Source organism: Saccoglossus kowalevskii, chromosome 20 (genome assembly GCF_978046115.1).
Source record: "Saccoglossus kowalevskii chromosome 20, keSacKowa6.1, whole genome shotgun sequence".
Classification (NCBI taxonomy): Eukaryota; Metazoa; Hemichordata; class Enteropneusta; family Harrimaniidae; genus Saccoglossus; species Saccoglossus kowalevskii.
The window spans coordinates 3,618,546-3,640,648 of record NC_140660.1 but is presented as its reverse complement, the minus strand read 5'-3'; the positions used below and the strand labels follow the sequence as shown (position 1 = coordinate 3,640,648).

Below are 22,103 nucleotides of genomic sequence, written 5' to 3'. Positions count from 1 at the left end.
GAAGTTGCATCAACTTGGAACTGAAAATGTTTCAAAAACTGAATTTTCACAAAAAAAGCTGTCATTTTTCACGCAATAGAAAGTTATGTCACTTTTGTATTAAATTATTATTAAAATCATTGAATAATTTGTAAACATTATCACAATTTTGGCGGGAAAAATTATAGTATTCAAGAATTTAATAAATAAATAATAAAAAATCAGGGCATATTTTTTAAACAACAACAAACATGTTTAAAGTTTTTTCCTTTTTTTTAGAAATTGAAGACAAAGAAGACCAGATGACAAAACTGTACAAACAAATTGATATCAAGAATCTGGAGATCCAGAAACAGAAAGCACAAACAGAAGCAGCTAGGGTTAGTAGGGTTTGGGGTCATTGAAACTGAAGATTTGAAAATGGGATTATGAACATTGATTGGCTTAAGGAGGTTTTGGGGTTCTTGAAACTAAAAGCTTAGAAATTGGGGATATGAACACAGCTAGGTTTAGTAGGGTTTGGGGTCCTTGAAACTGAAGATCTGGAAATGGGAAGTGTAACACTGCTTGGGTTAAGAAGGTTTTGGGGTTCTTGAAACTAAAAGCTTAGAAATTGGGAATATGAACACAGGTACTTTGGGATTGTTGTTGAGACTCTGCTGAACAGTGTAACAAGATTACCTCTACGTGTGTAACATATATAAATTTGGTTGTTCAGGATTACTTCAAAGTTGAGTTCCTGTTGTTTTCTCGAATTTTTCCTGGCTCTTCGCTCAGCGTTCTGCGTTCCTCCAGCAGCACACACAGAGCCCGTAGAAATGCGTGGTACGGTGGTGCGCGTCTTAGCAACGTGGTACGGTGGTGCGCGTCTTAGCAACGTGGAATGTGACGTTGCTCCGCCCCCGAGGATAGTATTCTCTGCTTTTCTACTGAAGAGGGCGCAAAAAATGATGACGTCATGCCGATCTAAACTAAACCAGCAATACGTGTAAACGCTCCAGAGTTTTAAACCACGGATAAGGATTTTTGACTGACCTAGTTTAGGCTAGCCTCCCCCCCCCCACGTGTAAACACCATATATGCTATAATGTTCTTATCTTCTTTGCATGACAATTTTATTTTTCGGGGGATTTTCACTAAATCGGAACAAAGTCTGTCCTATTGTTAGCTCTTTGAATGTCTAAGTCAACTTTCCTCACATCCACAAAAAAATATATCCATATTTATTCAAATATATGTAATATATTGAATATTTTTCTATAAATATGGATATATTTTTTGTAGCCATTTTACTCAAAAATTAAGATAGAATGCTACACAAAAGTAAAAATATTGTCATTTTCCTTATTTTTACTTATTTGATGGATCATCTTACAGGGATTAAGAAAATAGGTTAAAAATATTTGGTCACCACATTCTGTTCAGAGAAAATACACAAATAAAATTCAGTGAGAATAGTATGTTTTGTCTGTTTTGTAGCATTTCACTATTCTCAATATCTCTTAATTATTTTCGGTCACATGGTGAAAAAAAAATATACAGTGTCTTACAAGATACATTTTGATGTCTAGAAGTATTACTTACAAAATTGACAATATTTCTAATGGTTTTTAAAGAGGAAATGTGTTTTCATTGTGGTCTATGGAAACTGCTGCTTAAATTTAAATTTTATGCATATTATTTGACAGTTTTTCTCTAAAAATAGATTGACAATGAACCAAAAAAGTTCACATAATGTTGATTAATACCATAAACCTATTTTTTAAGATCTGTGCTAATACTAAGATGATTCATTGTAGACAGATTTTGACACAAAATATTCTTACTACTGCTAGTGACGGTAAAATATTTGCCCATGCACAAAACTTAGAAGTAGCATTCTACCTTAATAAAGGAATTTTTGAAAAATATTGAAATATTTTTCATTTTAGTGCATTTTTTGCATTATTGCGTTAAATTCTTAAATTTTAGATTTCATGTTTTCATAATTTAATATTGTTTTTGTTTGTTTTTTAGAATACAATCGAGAAGCTGCAGTTCAAGTTGACGCAAGCACTGGTAGCAATTGAAGACAACAAAACAGGTATTGTTTCCATTTTCCCATTCAGATGAACTTGCTACTGTAGAGTAATTTATGTTACATGGAATTTATTATCACTGTGAACTCACTTATTGTTGTGTGTGAGACACATCATGCAAAACATGGGAAAAAATATTTAAAAAAATACTCTTTTGTATGAGTCTAGTAAAATGTTAGTATTAACAATGAACATTTCACTTCAAACATTTTTTTTTGAATATTTTGGTGCCAGGTAATAGTTTTCACACCAGGTGACAGTCACTGTTGTCTCTCCTGACATTTTTTGTCTTAGATGTTAATTGCAAGCGCACATGCAAACCAGTCTTCCAAACCGAATACTGCGTGTTTGGATGTTATGGCAGACAATACTCAGATTTATACTGATTTGTAGTTAGCTCTGGGAATCTAATCCAGAACTTTCGAGTCAGTGAAAAACTACATAAAACATTGTACCTGATTGGCTACCCAACCCTAACAGTCAGACCAATCAGAGAGCAGCTTGTTTGCTGATTTTTTTTTTTTGACATATCAAATTCTGCCTTATAAATTTGCTTTAACTCAACTGGATTCTTCCTAATGCAATCACGCTTACAGACATCCTTAAAAATTAAAGCATATAATTAAGCACACTGCGATGTATTTGATATGTATCCCGTATGATGTGACATACTCATGTGTAAAAACAAGGATAATTTCATTTCACATTCTAAATTCTAATAGCACAAGAATTTTTGATGGTTATAGTAATTTTGCAGTGACAGTAAATTCCTAAAAAAAAATATTTTACAGTACCGGTACTTTATCTGCTGTGTCAACTGACTTCTGACTCCACGTGTTTATAATTATTGTCTGATTTATTCAACTATTGAAAACTGTATTTATAGGCTCCATCTTACCTGTTGCTGTTACTCATTTCTTTTCTCCACTGATGTTCTCGAATTTTGATGTTTGTTGTCTCTTTTCTCCACTGATGTTAGCAAATTATGATGTTTGATTTCAAATTTTAGTCAGTTCTTCTATCGTTCATAGTTATGATTTAACTTTGAAAGATTATTGGCTGAATAAGTGGCTATTTTACCCTAACAACCAATCAGGCATAGTCTTTCTCTCTTTTACTTCTACAGTTGACTGTCCATCAGTATTTGTCATTGTTGTGTGTTGTCCTGTATTCCTCAAAAGCAACCATCTCTTGTCCCATCCATCTTTGCTTCCACATGTGTGTTTGTGTCTTTCTTATACATATTTTTGTTAATCGTCATTTCTCGGTTAGAAGGTTGATGCACTTTGATGTTTTAATCATTCGAAAACAAAAATGAACTTTTTTTCACAAAATAAAATTTTTTTCTTTCTGAAAATTTGATCAGAATCTGCATGCAATGAGAGATTATATTCATTTGGAGCAAAAATATCAAATTATAAAAAATACGAAAATGTGCAGAATATTGCACTATCCATTTTAGCGAGAAAAATTCTTATTTTTAAATCGATAATGAGTTGCACAAACTCAAACTCAATGCAAGTCATAGCAGTAAAATCGAATCACATCGTGCTGCAATATTCTCTGAATTTAGGCTTCGCAGTGTCTCGAATTTTGTTCTTGAAAGTTTATACGGTATTTGGATCTTGAAAATTTGCTGTTAAAACTGCATCTGAATTTGACTTTTTTTTAACTGTAAACTGCTGTAATTCACAAGAGACAAATTATTGTGAGTCAGTTAAATGTCTCATTTTTGTCACTAGAGGGCGCTCTGACAAATTTACACTATTCTGGATTACTTTAGCAACATAAATTACACAGTTTACAGTACCAAATATAATCATAATTGACATCATAAGCTAACTCCACCAATCAGAGATTATCTTAATGTGAAATTTACATGTAACAAGTGATCTGATAGGCTGAGGTCACCTGGGTGTAACACTGTGGCTGCTCTTCTAATGGGAATCTGTGTAATATTAATGTGTAATTTTGTTATATTATTTTATCATTAACTGTTCATAATTCATAACTTCATGACCTTTGAACTTTGAACATTACAAAGAAATTTATCACCAAATAAGTGTGAGGAATCGACATGGACAAAAAATAAAATTTATACGAATGTTAATTTCAAATGAATATCGTTTTCTGACATTTTAGTAATACTGTAAAATACTTTATTTTCGCTTGGAATTAATTTTCGCTATTTTCACTAAATAAATGATTCATTGAAAATAAAATTCAGCGCATATACCTTTCCTATATTTTACATTCAACTCGTCAAAAATCAGTGAAAATAAATTCCATACAAAACACCCAAAAAGTATTTTCAGGTATTTCCTTAAATCAATTTTATTGTCTGAAATTCATGGAAGCCTCAATGTCTGTTTCCGAGATACCAAACCTGTATACCTTCAGGACTTCACAGAGGTATAAAAAGTCAATTCTTTCGATGCCTAGGGAGTTTATTTTGGTGCCCTTAGGAAAAAATATAAAACACAGGCTTCGTTGATGGACAACCATATACAGACTAAAACAATATTGACAATTTGAACGACCTTTATGTCATCAAGGTACGTAATTGAAGCATTTTCTCTCTAGAGGGCGATATTTATAGGAAAGGTGTATCCTCGGGGGCGGAGCTACGTCACAAGACATTCCACGTTGCTAAGACGCGCACCACTGTACATGCATTTCTATAGGCTCTTTTCGCGCTGCTGTGGAACGACGGTCTAGCCGGTGAAAATTTGAGAAAACAACACAAACTCAACTTTGAAGTAATCCTGAACAATCAAATTTATATATGTTACACACGTAGGCCTAATATTGTTACACTGTTCAGGGGAGTTTCAACCACCATCCCAAAGTATCGTTTTCTGCGAGTTTTTGGCCTTTGTTTTCACCGCCAGGGTTGCCAAGCGGTGAAAATGCCCGGATGTCCGCCCCCGAGGATACCAATTTTAACAAGCCCTGCAAAAAATTTGATATTTCAAGTTCAGTTTTTGTTGTCTAGAACGTTTTTTTAGCTGGTTTGGTCTTGATGTTGAGTATTTTCTGAAAACTAAAATCCCCCCCCCCATTTGTTTATTATTTATGCGGTGGCCCCAACTAAAACTAACATTGTTGTATAATACTGGTTTTGTGTCAATCAGAGTTCAAAGGTCATTGCAAGCTATATGTAATGTGCTAAATGCATTTTATTTTATTTTTAAAATTTTTATTTTTATTAAAAATTTATTATAATTTATTACCTGGTATAATGTGGTGTCATGACAACGTTCTGTTTCAAATTGAAACTGAAATTTCCCATTTCTGTCACTAGAGGGCGCTCCAACACATTTAAACTATTCTGCAGAAGTTCATTTTTAGATAAAAATTATTATGCCGGGAAACTAATTTTAAATTCATAAATTTGTTTGTCTCTTGAAAATAGCAACATCAAAACAATATTAAATTTACTGTATTTTGAAAGCATTCATTTTCACTGACATTCACTATTTGCATATTTTGAGTATATTTTTCAGTAAAACAATAATTTTTTTATCATGATTTTACATGTTGCCGTGAATTTTAGTTATCAAATTTTAAATCTATTGAATTCACTGTATATTGGAAGTTCTTTCACTAAACATTTGAAAAAAATTACTGTATGATCAAAATGCCTGGCTTTGAAATTAAAAACAAAAATCAATTAAATAATTAAAGACAAAATTGTTAAATGAATTTAAATTACAAAAATAGATTTCCATAGAAACAGAATGTTGTCATGAAATAGTATTATCCTTGAATAATTTTATCATTTACCCATTGTTTCTCCCTGTCATCCCTGTTGCTATGGTTACCCTGCATGGACAATGTTTAAATACACCTTATAAACGTAAGGCATTTATTCATTTTACAATCACAGCTTTGCTTTATTTTCACCCAAAATCACATTTATTTATCACTTCCTGTGTTATTCAATGTACATACAAGGGTTGATAACTAAGGGCCTGTGCTTTCGTAAGCTTTGTATAAGTGAACTTTTAACTAGTGAGTTAGGGCTCAAATCCTAAATCTATTCTATTCTATTCTATTTTATTCTATTCTATTCTATTCTATTCTATTCTATTCTATTCTATTCTATTCTATTCTATTCTATTCTATTCTATTCTATTCCATCTCATCCCATTCTATTCTATTCTATTCTATTCTATTCTATTCTATTCTATTCTATTCTATTCTATTCTATTCTATTCCATCTCATCCCATTCTATTCTATTCTATTCTATTCTATTCTATTCTATTCTATTCTATTCTATTCTATATTCTATTCTATATTCTATTCTATTTTATTCTAATCTATTCTATTCTATATTCTATTCTATTCTATTCTATTCTATTCTATTCTATTCTATTCCATCCCATCTCATCACATTTTATTCTATTCTATTCTATTCTATTCTATCCCTCTCATCCCATTCTATTCTATTCTATTCTATTCTATTCTATTCTATTCTATTCTATTCTATTCTATTCTATTCTATTCTATTCTATATTCTATATTCTATTCTATTCTATTCTATTCTATTCTATTCTATTATATTTTATTCTATTCTATTCTATTCTATTCTATTCTATTCTATTCTATTCTATCCATCTCATCCCTTTCTATTCTATTCTATTCTTTATTCTTTTCTATTCTATTCTCTATTCTATTCTATTCTATTCTATTCTATTCTATTCTATTCTATTCTATTCCATCTCATCCCATTCTATTCTATTCTATTCCATCTCATCCCATTCTATTCTATTCTATTCTATTCTATTCTATTCTATTCTATTCTATTCTATATTCTATTCTATTTTATTCTGTTCTATTTTATTCTAATCTATTCTATATTCTATATTCTATTCTATTCTATTCTATTCTATTCTATTCTATTCTATTCTATTCTATTCTATTCTATTCTATTCTATTCTATTCTATTCCATTCCATCTCATCACATTCTATTCTATTCTGAACAATTCTGACACACCATTATAATTTTACACGACACCCTTGAATATGCCATGTGAGTGTCTCTCATACAGTAAATATTAAATGCAAATATGGGTTATTTTATTTCATCTGTGAAACATTACTCATAAAAACTTGTATTTATTGTCAAATATAGGTACGGTAAGTTTGTTTGTTTTTTAGCAAAAATATATAGCTTTCTCGCTGCAATCATCGTCAGAATCCTGGAGTTTTGAAAACTTGATGTAAATCTACTACTCCCAACAAACCTGTTTGTGATTCTACCGAACGGTAGCATACTAGACTTGGTATACTGTAGAATACTTTATTTTCGCTATTTTCGCTGAAAGAATGATTCAATGGAAATAAAATCTGAATATACCTTTTTTCCTATATTTTACATTAAACTTATCAAAAATCAGTGAAAATAAATTCTATACAAAACACCCAAAATGTCTTTTCAGCGAAAATTAATTCCTGCTAAAATAAAGTATTTTACAGTATTACGTAGACCTGATTACACACGCCTCTAATGTATCTGCTTCATCATAGTCTGCATAGCTTATGGCACAGTCCTTCTATCTTAGAGGGACTGTGCTGACGCGAACGAAATACACTGGCTGAACAATATCTGTCAAGGTACCATACTCGTTCGTGTTAGCGCCCATGCCTGGTCAAGCGCCCACCCCCCACTTTTGCGCAATTTTTATATTAGGGGTCACATTCAGCAAAGTGCCCACCCCTTCAAAATGCCAATAATTTAAAACTTGGTCATTGATCATTACTTAACGAATACTGGTAATCGTTTTTGTATCATGATACAGCGTGGATATTGACTGCTGTGAATATGTTGTGAATGTGTAGACTACGATAACAGTGCATCAACCATGCTTCGACAATGACCTGTTAATAAAAGTAAAATGCAGTAAATATTTCATTCCGTATTCAGTTTACCGATAAAAATTGCTAGTTACCATTTAAAAAAAAAAACGTGTCGTTTATTCGCCAAAATCAATTTCAACAGATCGTACTTCGACATGGATAATTCACTTCCGCATTGCGTTAACCCAATAATCTTCAGGAATTTCCAAAGAATTACGTCGGTACCACACACTGTGACAGCATTTTGATTGATTAATAACCAACTTGACCCATTAGGTCAAAGGAGGTTGATGCAGGTCAAATGCAAATACATCATGGCGGAAAGTGCTTTTTATCAAGAGTTTGTGTATGATCCGACACATACGTCAATGGCGATAATGATTAAGATTTTGACTTTGACTATGTTCCAACAGACTCAAATATTTTTAATCTTGTAAATTCGGGTGGTACGTAATTAATATTGTAATAAAATGTGCATAATTGACCATTTCTGTTTCTTCATTGTAAGAGTCAATGACGACACAACTAATATCGTAATTTTATTTTCCCTCAAATTTTCAAAGACGTTATATCCCCCTCAATCTGTCATCGGTGAATTAAATTTGATGTTTTCACTGCGAAAAAAAATGCATTGTTAGTTTAAACAAAAGTTGAAAGTATGCACTTACGTAAATGACAGAGGTGTGTCTATGGTCAAAATAAGTCATATTTTAATGATTCAGTATACAATACTGTATTTGCTCTATTAGTAGTGCATGTACTTGCGTAAATGACAGAGGCGTGCCTATGGTCAAAATAAGTCATATTTTAATGATTCAGTATACGATACTGTATTTACTCTATTAGTAGTGCATGTACTTATGTAAATGACAGAGGTGTGTCTATGGTCAAAATAAGTCATATTTTAATGATTCAGTATACGATACTGTATTTACTCTATTAGTAGTGCATGTACTTACGTAAATGACAGAGGCGTGCCTATGGTCAAAATAAGTCATATTTTAATGATCCAGCACATAGTGAATGAATTTCTGTACACTTTTATTACAGATGTGCTTTCAATAAAGCAAATATGGTCATTATAATTGTACAGATTGTATGCTGAACACAGACTTCACTATCTTGCATTATTTATTGCCAATCCCCGTCCTTGCCCTATCATCACACAGTACCGGGGTAGTGCGTAGTACATTACACTTTTTTAAAACTTATGTTTAACTTTTTTAAAATTTTATTACTGGTGTTTAAAACTTTACAGGCTTGTACTAAATAAAGTATTATGTGTTACAAAAACCCATTACACATTGTTAACAGTTTTATTGGAATGTCCAACCTATACTAATGATGCTATAATGGTGTTTTATGACTGTAAACATCAAAGGTCACTAGTCATGCAGTGTAGTTTGTATACCCAAGTACTGTAAAATACTTTATTTTCGCTTGGAATTAATTTTCGCTATTTTTGATGAAAGAATGGTTCAGTGAAAATAAAATCCATACAAAACACCCCAAAAAGTTTTTTTCAGCAAAAATTAATTCCAGCGAAAATAAAGTATTTCATAGTACTGCAGAAACATTAATTATTGACTGTGTTTTGATTTTGATATTTTCAATGTTAAATATAAATCTTTTTTTCGATGATAAATGAAATCCACAAAAAATGCATCGTATTTGCTCTATTAGTAGTGCATACGCTCACGTAAATCACAAATTTTTTAGTGGTCAAAAAATATTTTTAAGGGTGGTAGTTGTTACGCCACGCATGCGCAAGATATATGGATCTAATGTAAACAAAGATGGTGACTTTGGCTGTTGCGCAGATCAACGAGTACAAACTGAGACTTTACCAAGCTTTAATTAGGTATTTTTTAGGTGATTGGAAGGTATCAAAGGAGTCACCGGTGGTCATTAGTGCAAGTCGCGCCCTGATCAAACCTCATACTTGTGGGGAAATCAATATTTATCAACACAAATGTGCACCGTAATGACTACCACTCTTTAATGGTTTAGGATACTGTGGAATACTTTATTTTTGCTGGAATTAATTTTCGCTGAAAAGGCTTTTTGGGCGTTTGCTTGGAATTTATTTTCACTGATTTTGGATGAGTTTAATGTGAAAATATAGGAAAAAAAGTATATTCGCTGGATTTTATTTTCATGGAATCGTCCCTTCAGCGAAAATAGCGAAAATAAATTCCAAGCGAAAATAAAGTATTCTACAGTATACAGCCAATGCGACTTTTGCGATATATGCACTTCTATTGGAGGTGCCCTTCCCATAGAATAAACATGGTACTGTAAATGCATTTGTTATTCACTGGTTTTTAATTTCGTTATTTTTTGCTGAATCGTAAAATCCACTAAATCAAATCCATGGAAGCACGTGAAATAACAAATGAAGTTTAAATATTGTTTTCCCTGTTCACAATCAGACAAAATATGTATAATAAGGTTATCATAGGAACACGAGAAAGTATGCATGCAGTCTGAACAGAATTGCATCAAATTCCACCTGATACAAACAGCTTTGTGCATACTTTATGCATATTCTCAAGATAACCTCATACAATTGAACCCTACAAACATTCTATTGAAATAAATCGCACATGCATAAAAGAGATAGTTACTTGCCAGGTTGGTTTGGGACTGCCAGAGGGTAAGGTCATAGGTCAAGTAATGAATGTTACCGTCTAATAGGGATCATAACATTAACAATATCTCCATGTCATGTGAACCATACCTTTAAGCTGCACTCATTGGTGACACTAACACAGAGTAAAGTGTTTTACCAGCAGTATAATAAAGGCAATCTTAATTGGTTTAAAAACCACTGCAGGTGTTGAAACAAAGTGCCTTTCCACTGAACAGATCGGAAAATAGATTGTCTTAATCAGCTAAGCAAAAATAGGCAAAAATGGTCAAAAATGATTAAAAATAGAAAAATACATTAAAATAGGCAAACATGTTCAAGAAGTTAAAAGGCTTCATTGACTCCCGTGTCCGAAGCACAAAAGGGAGTCTTTGCAGTTACCCTGTCTGTATGTCTGTATGTATGTATGTCTGTATGTATGTATGTCACTTTTTTTGTTCCACCGTTATCTCAAGAACCACTAATCAAATTTTGGTGAAACTTGGTACATAGATGCTCTGGGATAATGCGCAGAGCTGATTAGGTTTTGGTAAAAATCTATGAATATTAATTACCTAATTTGCATGATAATTAGCTGATTTTTAGCTGTTCCAAGACTTTTCCACTGATATCTGAAGAACCACTCATTGGATTTTGATGAAACTTGGCACATGGATGCTCTGAATTAGTGCGCAGATTTGATTAGTTTTGGGTAACAATCTATGAATATTAATTACCTAATTTGAATGATAATTAACTGATTTCAAGCTGTTCCATGACTGGTCCACTTATATTTGAAGAACCACTCATTGGATTTTGATGAAACTTGGCACATGAATTTTCTGAAACAATATGCAGGTTTGATTAGTTTTGGGTAAAAATCTATGAATATTACCTAATTTGCATGATAATTAACTGATTTTAAGCTGTTTTATGACTGTTCCACTGATTTTTGAAGAACCACTCATTGGATTTCAATGAAACTTGGCACATGGATGCTCTGAACTAATGCGCAGATTTGATTAGTTTGGGGTAAAAATTTGTTAATATTATTAATTACCTAATTTACATAATGATTAATCAATTTTCGGCTTTTCCACTGATATCTCAAGTACTAATCATAACATTTCAATAAAACTTGGTACATAGATGTCATATGACACTGCACAGACCTGATAGTTTTTAGGGTAATATCAGTACATATTAATTACCTGATTTGCATAATTAATTAATTTTCAGGGGTTGGTATTTCAAGTAATAATGATCACGTTTCAATGAAACTTGGTACATAGTTACTTGAGGACTGTGCAGAGACCTAATTAGTTTTGGGTAAATATTTGTGCATATTAATCATCTTATTAGCATAATTAGTTAATTTTCAGCTTTTCACCTGATATCTCAAGTACTAATCATCACATTTCAATGAGACTTGCGACATAGATATTCTAGGACTACGCAGAGACCTGATTAATTTTGGGATAAATAATTGTGCCTATTAATTACCTAATTTGCATAATTTGTTAATTTTTTGCTGTTCTATGGCTGTTGCACTGATGTCTAAAAACCACTCATTGGATTTTAACGAAACTTTTCAAGAGTACCTGTCACATTTCAATGAACCTAGGACTATACACCATATTAGTTTTTGGTAAATATTTATGCTTCTTAATCACCTAATTAACATAATTAATTAATACTGTATATCTCAAGTATTGATCATCACATTTGAATAAAACTTGGTACATAAACGGTCTAGGACAATAGACAGCCTGATTAATTTTGGTTTAAAATCTGTTCATATTAATTCTCTAATTAGCATAATAATTAATATTTTTTTGGTTCTAATCACATTTCAATGAAACTTGGTACATTGTGCAGACCTTATTAGTTTTACACTTAAATCTGTTCGTTACCTTATTTGCATAATAAATTTTCTGCGTTTCCATCAACATCTCAAGTTCAAGTAATTTTGAATTAATTTTTAATGTGTCTCCAATACTCTCAACACGTGGGAGTTCTTTCTAAGCTTTCTTTGATTTTGTTAGGTATTATTAAAATAGGCAAAAATGTTCAAGGAGTTAAAGGGCTTCATATTGTTGGATATTATTAAAATAGGCAAAAATGTTCAAGGAGTTAAAGGGCTTCATTTTAGGTATTATTAAAATAGGCAAAAATGTTCAAGAAGTTAAAGGGCTTCATTTTATTAGGTATTATTAAAATAGGCAAAAATGTTCAAGGAGTTAAAGGGCTTCATTTTAGGTATTATTAAAATAGGCAAACATTTTCATGGAGTTAAAGGGCTTCATTTTATTAGGTATTATTAAAATAGGCAAAAATGTTCAAGGAGTTAAAGGGCTTCATTTTGTTAGGTATTATTAAAATAGGCAAAAATGTTCAAGGAGTTAAAGGGCTTCATTTTGTTAGGTATTATTAAAATAGGCAAAAATGTTCAAGGAGTTAAAGGGCTTCATTTTATTAGGTAATATTAAAATAGGCAAAAATGTTCAAGGAGTTAAAGGGCTTCATTTTGTTAGGTATTATTAAAATAGGCAAAAATGTTCAAGGAGTGAAATGGCCTCATTTTGTTAGGTATTATTGAACACTGATAATTGAACCCCAAAACATAGCAAATATTTCTTCTTCTTCAGTGCATTGTATCTAGTAATAATTTTAAAACTAATTGTTCTTATTTCTTTTTGTCCCATATCACATAAAACTTATGGTGACCTCCCCTCCCCATAATTATTTGGTCTGCCCCTTATTGTCCCATATTACCGGTACGTTAAACTAATGGTAATCTCCCCTCCCAATTATTTATAGATCTGTCCCTCATTGTGCAATATCACATTAAACTAATGGTGATCTCTCCCCCAATTATTTATTGGTCTGTCCCTTATTGTGCAATATCACATTAAACTAATGGTGATCTCTCCCCCAATTATTTATTGGTCTGCCCCTTATTGTCCCTATCACATTAAACTAATGGTAATCTCTCCCCTACTATTTATTGGTCTGCCCCTTATTGTCCCATATTTCCGGTACGTTAAACTAATGGTAATCTCCCCTCCCTATTATTTATTGGTCTGTCCCTTATTGTCCCTATCACAGTAAACTAATGGTAATCTCTCCTATTATTTATTCGTCTGTCCCTTATTGTTCCTATCACATTATGTTGTCTATTCAGTCCATTTAACGTTAATCACTGTCAGTCACTGACACCAAGTACCTATTGTTAATAATCAAAAAGTGTCTATTGGTGGCATGTAAGGGAACTTCTCAAAAAAAGTCTTAAGTAAAAAAAAAAAAGTTTTGCTTCTCTTCATTGCGTTAGTAGGAAACCTAAACCTCAAACAATTTCTTTCAAATTTCGTGAACTGTTTCATAAAAAGAAAAAATAAGGAAATTATTTGTTTTCTGTTTCAGATGTTTTGTAGATTCAAATCAACTTTTTTAATGCATGTCCTCTATAAGGCGTTAAAAACATTTAACGTCTTGTCGTTGTGGCATTGAATAATCAAATACAAATAAAAAAAAAATTAAACTGTGTCACCGCTATAATTGATTTAATTCCCCTAGAATGAGAAGCAAAAACATTTTTTTTGCCTTAGCTGATGATCTTGATAGGTTATTCAGCAATCTAATCCAATTTTAATCTCATAATCCTTATATTCTAAATTACTATTGGGATTAAAAAAAACTGATTAAAAAATTTAAAGTTGTAACATTTGAAATGAAAAAAATGAGAAGCCCCCTTAAAATGTACCTGTTTGAACAGAACACAGACAGTGTAAACTTGTAATGTGTGAACTAAACACAATAATTTATGTTGTGAGCCAGTACTGGGGTGGAGGTTAGAATGTTGGCATGGCGCCATCGCTTTAATAACCTAGTTACAAGCAGACAATGTTAAAAAACCTGTTGTATTGTCTATTGTTTCACTGTCTATCGCACCGTGGAGGGTAACAGTGGTGTCTTCCACGCTGTTAACACAGATGGAATAGTTACTTTGATACAAGATCCTTTCGTCTGTTTGCTATACTCTTCGCTTTCCTTGTATCTGTTAGATGTCCGCTTCTCCTTGTCGGAATTTTCGGATTATACACCTGTTCAGTACATGGAATTATATCGTTGGAAAACTTCAACGTCAACTGCGTTTGCATCGCTAAGGTTTCCTCTTTACCACTCTTCGTACGATCTGCCCACGGATTAATCTACTCGTATACTTGCCTGGACCAAATTAATTTAGCCATTCTCGTTTCCGAAATAACTCAAATTTTCAATCAGCTGATTGTTCGCTCTTCACAACAAGGATTACTATGGACGCTTGTGTAACCAAATAACTATTTGCGGTTTGAAATATTTTAATTATTGTTTGAAATATTTTAATTATATTGACATCATTCTGCATCTATGTTTGTTTCGACATTTTGATATTGCTACTGTGTCGTCATCCGTAATCTACCGATATTAAATGGAAATAAAATTATAGAAATATGTGACCCGCTGAACAGTGTTATAAATAATATATGTAGCATAGTGGTTTGAACTGAACCGAATTTTGTGACCCCGTGGGATTCGTTTTTAAAATTCTGTGGATGTGAAACTTACATAGCTGCCAAACCATGTATAACACTATGAGGAGGTATGCCATGTTTCCGCCGGCTTTCAGATTGCAAGGTAAAGTTATTTATTTATTTTCCTACCAGCGAAAAAATTCTTGCATTCTGATTGTCGACTACTTTGAGAATTTTCTTTTTGAACAGTTATTTATTTATTTATTTTTTTCCAAGCAGCAAAAAAATTATTCTGTACACACATTCTGTACAATCACATTGAAAATTGAAACTTTTTGTAAAATGTACTGGAACGGCAATTTGCAAAGGGGACCTACAATTATAAAACTGAAGTATGGGAGTCATTTTGACCTACCCTTCCCTGTCCAAAGAACAAAAAAAAAAATAGACAGAGTGCGGGATTTTATTATTTTGTTGCATTGCAGTCCAGTTTTGCAAGTGATCTAGAAACACGCAGTGTGTATTAGAGCTGTCTGGATACAATTTCACTGTCTGAAATCAATTCATATATACCGGTACTGGGGTAGTTGGGATATTAGGCTCGGTCGAGTCCATAATAATTTGGATTTAGCGAGAACGTGGAATTGGAGATGCCTGATTATCGGTATATAATATTGTATATTTTGGAAATATATTCTCTATATTGTTAATTACAGTAATATTAAACAGCTTTAAATTTTTTACCACCAGTTCACACTTTTCATCACAAATTCACAAAATAGTTATAGTCTGCACTTTCTTTCAGAAGATTGGGACAAAAATAGTCAAATTGTTTGAGTAAAAACTGAAAATTGACTCAAATTTTGTCTGTTGGCTCCAAAATTAGAGTTCATTCCCAGAAATATTGAAGAATATCAGAAAAAATTGCAGGATAATTTGGGTGCGAAAGTCTGGTGGTGAAAAGTTAAGTTTGCAAAGATAGAATTCAATATTTTGTGGTAGCAAAAATGTCATTAAGGTTTCTCAGTCAGAGAATCACGATAATTTTCATCCCTTTGTAGATGCTATCAAGTTGTCAAATAATAAAAAATACTAACGTAAGTACAAATTTGAATGACCGTTTCCGGTACAGATCTCCATGTACCATTTTGTTTGCAAAAACTGTTAACAATAGATACATAAAACAATAGCCAATGACACAATAGATTGCTAAACAATAACTCAAAGCAAAACAATCAACAGGCTATGAAGTAGTGATCTGATTATACTTACAATATAACAATGGATGACTTAAACAATAACAGTGGAAAATAATGGATTGATTGTTATACAATGGAAGACAAGACAATAGAAATTCTGTTGTACAGAACTGTCTTTACAAATACTTGTTGTAGTAGTCCTGGCCTTTGTACGGTATATTTTCATCATCTTCTTGTAGTTGAACTTGAAACAAACAACTGGCCTATGTCATGGGCATTTTAGGTACTGTAAAATACTTTATTTTTAGGTGGATTTAATTTTTGCTGAAAAGATGTTTTGTAGGGAGTTTGTTTTCACTGATTTTTGGTGAGTTGAATGTAAAATGTTTTAACCAAATAACCCCTTCAGTGAAAATAAAGAAAAGTAAATTCAATCGATAACAGTATTTTACAGTATTCCCTTTAAAGATTAGAATCTGGTGAACTTCTCATAGCTTAATCCCTGACTTTCCCAATTTTTATTTCTTCTCGACACTGGAGCACGGTGAAATAAAGATAGTCTTGTTTACAAAGATACAGAAAAAAACAAAAAATTAATAAAACTTTTAGTAAAGCACATCACTTTGTTCCAGAATTCTTTTTTTTTTTTTTAAACAATCACGTAATTATCATTTATAATTTCTCATTAGATACATAATGGTTACTGATAGATTATTAGTTCATTGATTTCAGATTTATATAAACCCGTCCTACAACAACGATTCCCAGGGCATCAATGTTATTCTTCAACTTCACTTTATAAAGTTTAGACCACAGTCCCTGTATAGATGGGATAGAGGGACTGTGTTTAGACTAACCGATCACTGGTAGCATAGTGGTTGTTGCATCAGACTCTTGATCGGTAGACCCAAGTTCAAATCCTACTTTAGGCTGAATATCATAGGGTCGACCCCTACCCTGGGTGAGTGTGCCACAATCTCAATGGGAAGGCCAATTCCACTGGCCGAGATTCATTCACTAATGAATGTGACTTTGGGGGAACCTTGGTTAAGGTCCGCAGGTGCTTGTGTTCGACCAAGCCTGGTTGACGCCAGGGTAGTGCATTAAATTTCCATTTAAAAAAAAAAAAAAGTTTAGACTAACTATTTTTAGAAATTTTGGTTAAACATTTCACACTTTTTCATGTATTCTTTTTATTAATTTTGAACCAAATAGATATAATTTTGCAGATTGTGATAAAAATTAAAATGCCTCAGCTGTCAAGGATTCAAACCGTTAATAAACATGTGGGTTGTATTTACTAGTATTTCATTGAAATATATCAGTGGATTTTGAGCTTGAATCAAAAACAAATATTTTTTTTAATAAAAAAAAAGATTATTAATTTATACCTGAAGTTTAATATTTTGGCCTATTACTGCATTAGGTAAATTGGAGAAAACGTCCCACAAACCAACCAACCACACCATGTAAAGGGCGAGTGACATACACCCCTATAAAAAATGTAAACGTTTGTTTTGTCGTGTGCATGGTCATTCATTCATTCATGAATGTAGTAATTAAATCTAAACATTAAACATTATTTGTAAGGATTTATATCTTGTGAAATAAGGCAGTTTACGTTTACCATATTTGTTCAACTAGAAGCGCATATACAATAGAAGTTTTTGTGGTAAGTTTTACATATTCATTTACTTAAAATTGAATAATTTGCATAAACATTCTTTAAAATTGACTAATTTGCATAAAACATTTACTTAAAATTGACTTATTTGCAAAACATTTACTAAAAAATGACTTATTAGCAAAACATTCCTTAAACTTGACTAATTTGCATAAACATTTACTTAAAATTGACTTATTTGCAAAACATTCCTCAAAATTGACTAATTTGCATAAACATTTCCATAAAACTTCTTAATTTGCATGAACATTTACTTAAAATTTATTAATTTGCAGAACATTCTTTAAAATTGACTAATTTGCATAAACATTCCTTGCAATTGACTAATTTGCATAAACATTTACTTAAAATTGACAGAACGATTCATTTGCAAATCACTGAGATGAGCCAAGACGTTCATAAAAGTGAGTCAAATCAGAGAATCTAATCTGTTTTTAATTCTAGATTTTCATGATTTATACTGTAAATCACTTCAATTTTGCTTTGTTGTTGCCATGGTTACTCTTTGATTCCCTCAATATATCATTTTCTGTTCACCGCAAGATCTCGTTTTATCCGTGAAATCAAGCGTAAAAACTAGTCAAAGATTCAACAAATGCGAAAATATTGTTTTGAGTTTTTACACCTACTAATGTGCTATATACATTTGATGATGGACAATATTGATGAAGTAAAGGTATCTCAACGCCATATTTCGACGTTGAACAATAAGAAAGAGAAATTAAAGTTCAAAAACTAATCATTTGCTTTATGTGGCAGACGCCACATCCACGTACTTCGGGCATTACGCGAGGTCTTACAGTGAACGGAAAATCACTCATCATTGTCCATACTGTTAACCGCTTTATTTTCGCTAGTCTGTTGTCATGGTTACTAATTATTGATTCCCTCAATTGTTGTCCTGTTAATTGCAAAGTAGTAAATGATTGTTTTTGTTTTTTTTGTTCTAGTTTTACGTGAAATATCAGAAATTCTGTCTTCCCTTATCAACAATGAATTCGTAAGTATTTAAACGGATTATGTAACCTTAGTTGGCGTGAAAATCTGTTTTGTTGCATTATTATAGTTCTGGGTTGAGCACTAATCATGAAAAAAAAAACCACATAACACTCAACAATCCTATTGACTTGTAGCTTTGACTGTGGTATCCCTGGGAGCACATTTATTTGTTGCTCGAATGTAGTCAACAGAAATGGGGAATTATGCCTAAAATCAAGAAATTATCCAAAAAAATAATTTTGTCAAAATTTCAACCAGGAATATTCAATCATTCAAACAGTTGTAATATTTCATTTTCATGACCTCTAAAGGTCACACATCCTGGTTCTTTCGTCAGTATAAAAATCAAAAATGGGTTTATTTTATCGATTTTTCAGCACAATTTCCAAGACTTGAGTATTTGTTTCAGTTACTTGTGTAAAAATCTTTTGTTAGTGATGATGTCATACTAACAAAGTACCAGGATGTGTGACCTTTAGGGGTCATGAAAGGAGCTTATTGCATTTGATTCCTCTGTGATGTTCAACCTCTGCAGTATTACCATAATCCGATGAATATTCCTAGAATATTAGCATGCATAATTGTGTCAGTAAAAGTGGAGAGCATTTTATATTCATCAATCGCCATGGCAATGTGGTTGTCATAACAGTCTCTGCTACCACACACCTACATGTCTCATGATAAAATAAAATGTTTTGAAAAATATTTCGCATCAAATGCAGTTTAATGTCAAACAGAAAATTTACATGAAGGTGTTACTTCTTGGTTTTCTCAGGTATTGAATATTAATTAACTATCCTCCAATCAAAAGTCTTGGAATAGATCATGTGACATTTAATGTCACAGTCAGTGAAAGTGTAAGGTCATTTCAGCTACATTGTAAGGACAGTGTAATAAAATGTAGCTGAATGGAAACAATTAATTGCAACAAAAGTACTTTTGTGTTTCATTTTGGGAGATAAAATTCTAGCCTTTTGTTGTGTTTTATAGGGGTTAAGTTGTTTACAAGATGTCAAGTCCTTGTGCAGTGGACGCAGGTTGTGAAATAGTTTCAAACACCAAATTAAACTTTTGGTTATGTTTCACAAAATAAACTTTTAATAAAATTTTATCAATTTTTCAAAAATTTCTATCAAGACCTTTAGATAATGAAAAAATCATTTCCATCTGGTCTAAAATAAACAAAGAATGACTGTGACCGCAAACAAAAAATGAAACTACAATATGGAAATATGAAACACTGTTTTGCTAACATAACAAAATAAATTCCACAAAGTGTTGCCACAGAAAGAAATGGTTACATTGTTAGCTATATTGTTAGCAAAACAGTATCTCTTACTGCAATATTACTGTACTGTTCTTTTGTGCAGTCACTGTGAGTTATCAAAACAAAACTAGAAATACAACAAAACATGCGCAATTTTGCACCAAAATGAGAAAAATTATGACTTGAACATCGTAGAGGAATCAAAGGTATTAAAAATAGACCATTTTCATGAACACTAAAGGTCACACATCCTGGTACTTTCGTTGGTATGACATCATCACAAACATACAAAATTGTGGCATATTAATGTGCTCCTAACAGAAATATTTCTATTTCTTACACTAATATTTTACTCTAGTCGCTAAAACAGATAGTTAAGTCTAGGAAATCAATAAAATATCAATAAAATAAATTAAAATGAAAACTTTTTTGATTTTCATCTCTACGAAAGTACCAGGATGTGTGACCTTTAGAGGTCATGAAATGTTCTCAAAGTTTGCCTTGATGCCCTTACAAACATACCCTATTTTATTTCTACATATATACACCAAGGCAGTTTTATCAAATTTTGGCCTTGAAAAAGGGAGCTTTCTCAACTCCAAAGATCAAGCCTTGATAATGAAATAATTTTAATTCACAAAACTGCTCCTAAATTCAATTTCTATCAAAACTACAAAAAATTGTGTTGCTTTGAGAATTACAAAACATATAATGATATATTTTTCCCATAATCCCATAAAAATGTCACAAATCAAATGAAGTCACAGACATCTCTAAAAATCACCACATAAAATTCACACCATGATGATTCGCATAACAATACATTTGTTTTGTATGGCCTCACCTATTATAGTATGCATACTCAAAGGCCGCAATGGGGCGTCATAAAAACTAACTGTCTTTTAGGAGTATATGTTGTTATTAGATATGTACTACATAGAATAATCGGCGACAAAACGAACACAACATGGTTACACGGCTGTAACACTGGAAGGCTTACTTAGATACAAAGTTTCGTATTATTAATTTTGAAATCTTCAGTTATGTTGGTGTGCTCTGGACGGAAGTGCGCATTTCATGGCGGCCGCGCAAAGACGGCACCGGCTAGACAGCCTGGCAGGAAGAATTTATCTGAAACTGCCCGGCGACTGACCCGAACTGGTTGGTCTCGTCAGTCTAGTTTTTATCGGCCGACGAGACCAATGACTCAGAAACCAAGTTTGCAGTTATCTGTCTGCACGGAGCGTAATCAGAATATTGAATCTGTTGTTAATGGCAACGATACGAATAGTGATAATTCAGAGACTAATTATCCAATACGTGTTGTGTGTGTTCGAAAACAGGATTCACGAGTGTCGTCGCTGGGATCACGTGGAATGACCAATCAGACGCTGACAACACAGCATTCACAGCCAACAATGGCGGCCGATACGCAGTCTGTACATCGAGAAGAAAGCAACATGTCCTCCATGACAGAACTTGTAGTGAGGGATTTACAAGATGCACTCAGTAAACTGTAAGTTGAAATGTACTGCACCCGCACTGCGCCCTCTGGTGTCAGAGTTATATTTTAATAATTTGCTGTTACATAATTTTCTTGGATATACTGTAAAATACGTTATTTTTGCTTGGAACTAATTTTGCTATTTTCGCTGAAAAAAATGATTCAGTGAAAATGAAATCCATCGAATATATCGTTTTTTTCTATATTTTTCAACTCATCAAAACTCATGAAAATAAACTCCATACAAAACAGCCTAAAAGTCATTTCAGAGAAAATAAATAGCAGCTAAAATAAAGTATATACAGTATTTCTTGTAAAAGTTGCCAAAAAGTTGAAATATTGCATTTTAACATTCATTGTGATAGTCCTTAATGTTTTTCCTGCCA

General features: G+C 32.3%; 1 protein-coding gene across 1 annotated transcript; it reads left to right on the top strand.

Moving 5' to 3' along the window:
- The first annotated feature begins 270 nt into the window (after window positions 1–270).
- Window positions 271–21,738, top strand: LOC144360472 (uncharacterized). Its single transcript, XM_085494646.1, has 4 exons — window positions 271–359; window positions 1,996–2,062; window positions 18,898–18,947; window positions 21,557–21,738. The coding sequence occupies exons 1-4, from the start codon at window positions 282–284 to the stop codon at window positions 21,731–21,733; spliced, it is 372 nt and encodes a 123-aa protein (XP_085350772.1). The 5' UTR covers window positions 271–281; the 3' UTR covers window positions 21,734–21,738.
- Window positions 21,739–22,103: the final 365 nt, after the last annotated feature.

Bases quoted from the DNA above. Each gene is read 5' to 3' on its own strand.
- LOC144360472 (XM_085494646.1), top strand. From the start codon at position 282: ATGACAAAACTGTACAAACAAATTGATATCAAGAATCTGGAGATCCAG. The intron at 360-1,995 runs GTTAGTAGGGTT...TTTGTTTTTTAG, and splicing joins CACAAACAGAAGCAGCTAGG to AATACAATCGAGAAGCTGCA. The intron at 18,948-21,556 runs GTAAGTATTTAA...GTTCGAAAACAG, and splicing joins CCCTTATCAACAATGAATTC to GATTCACGAGTGTCGTCGCT.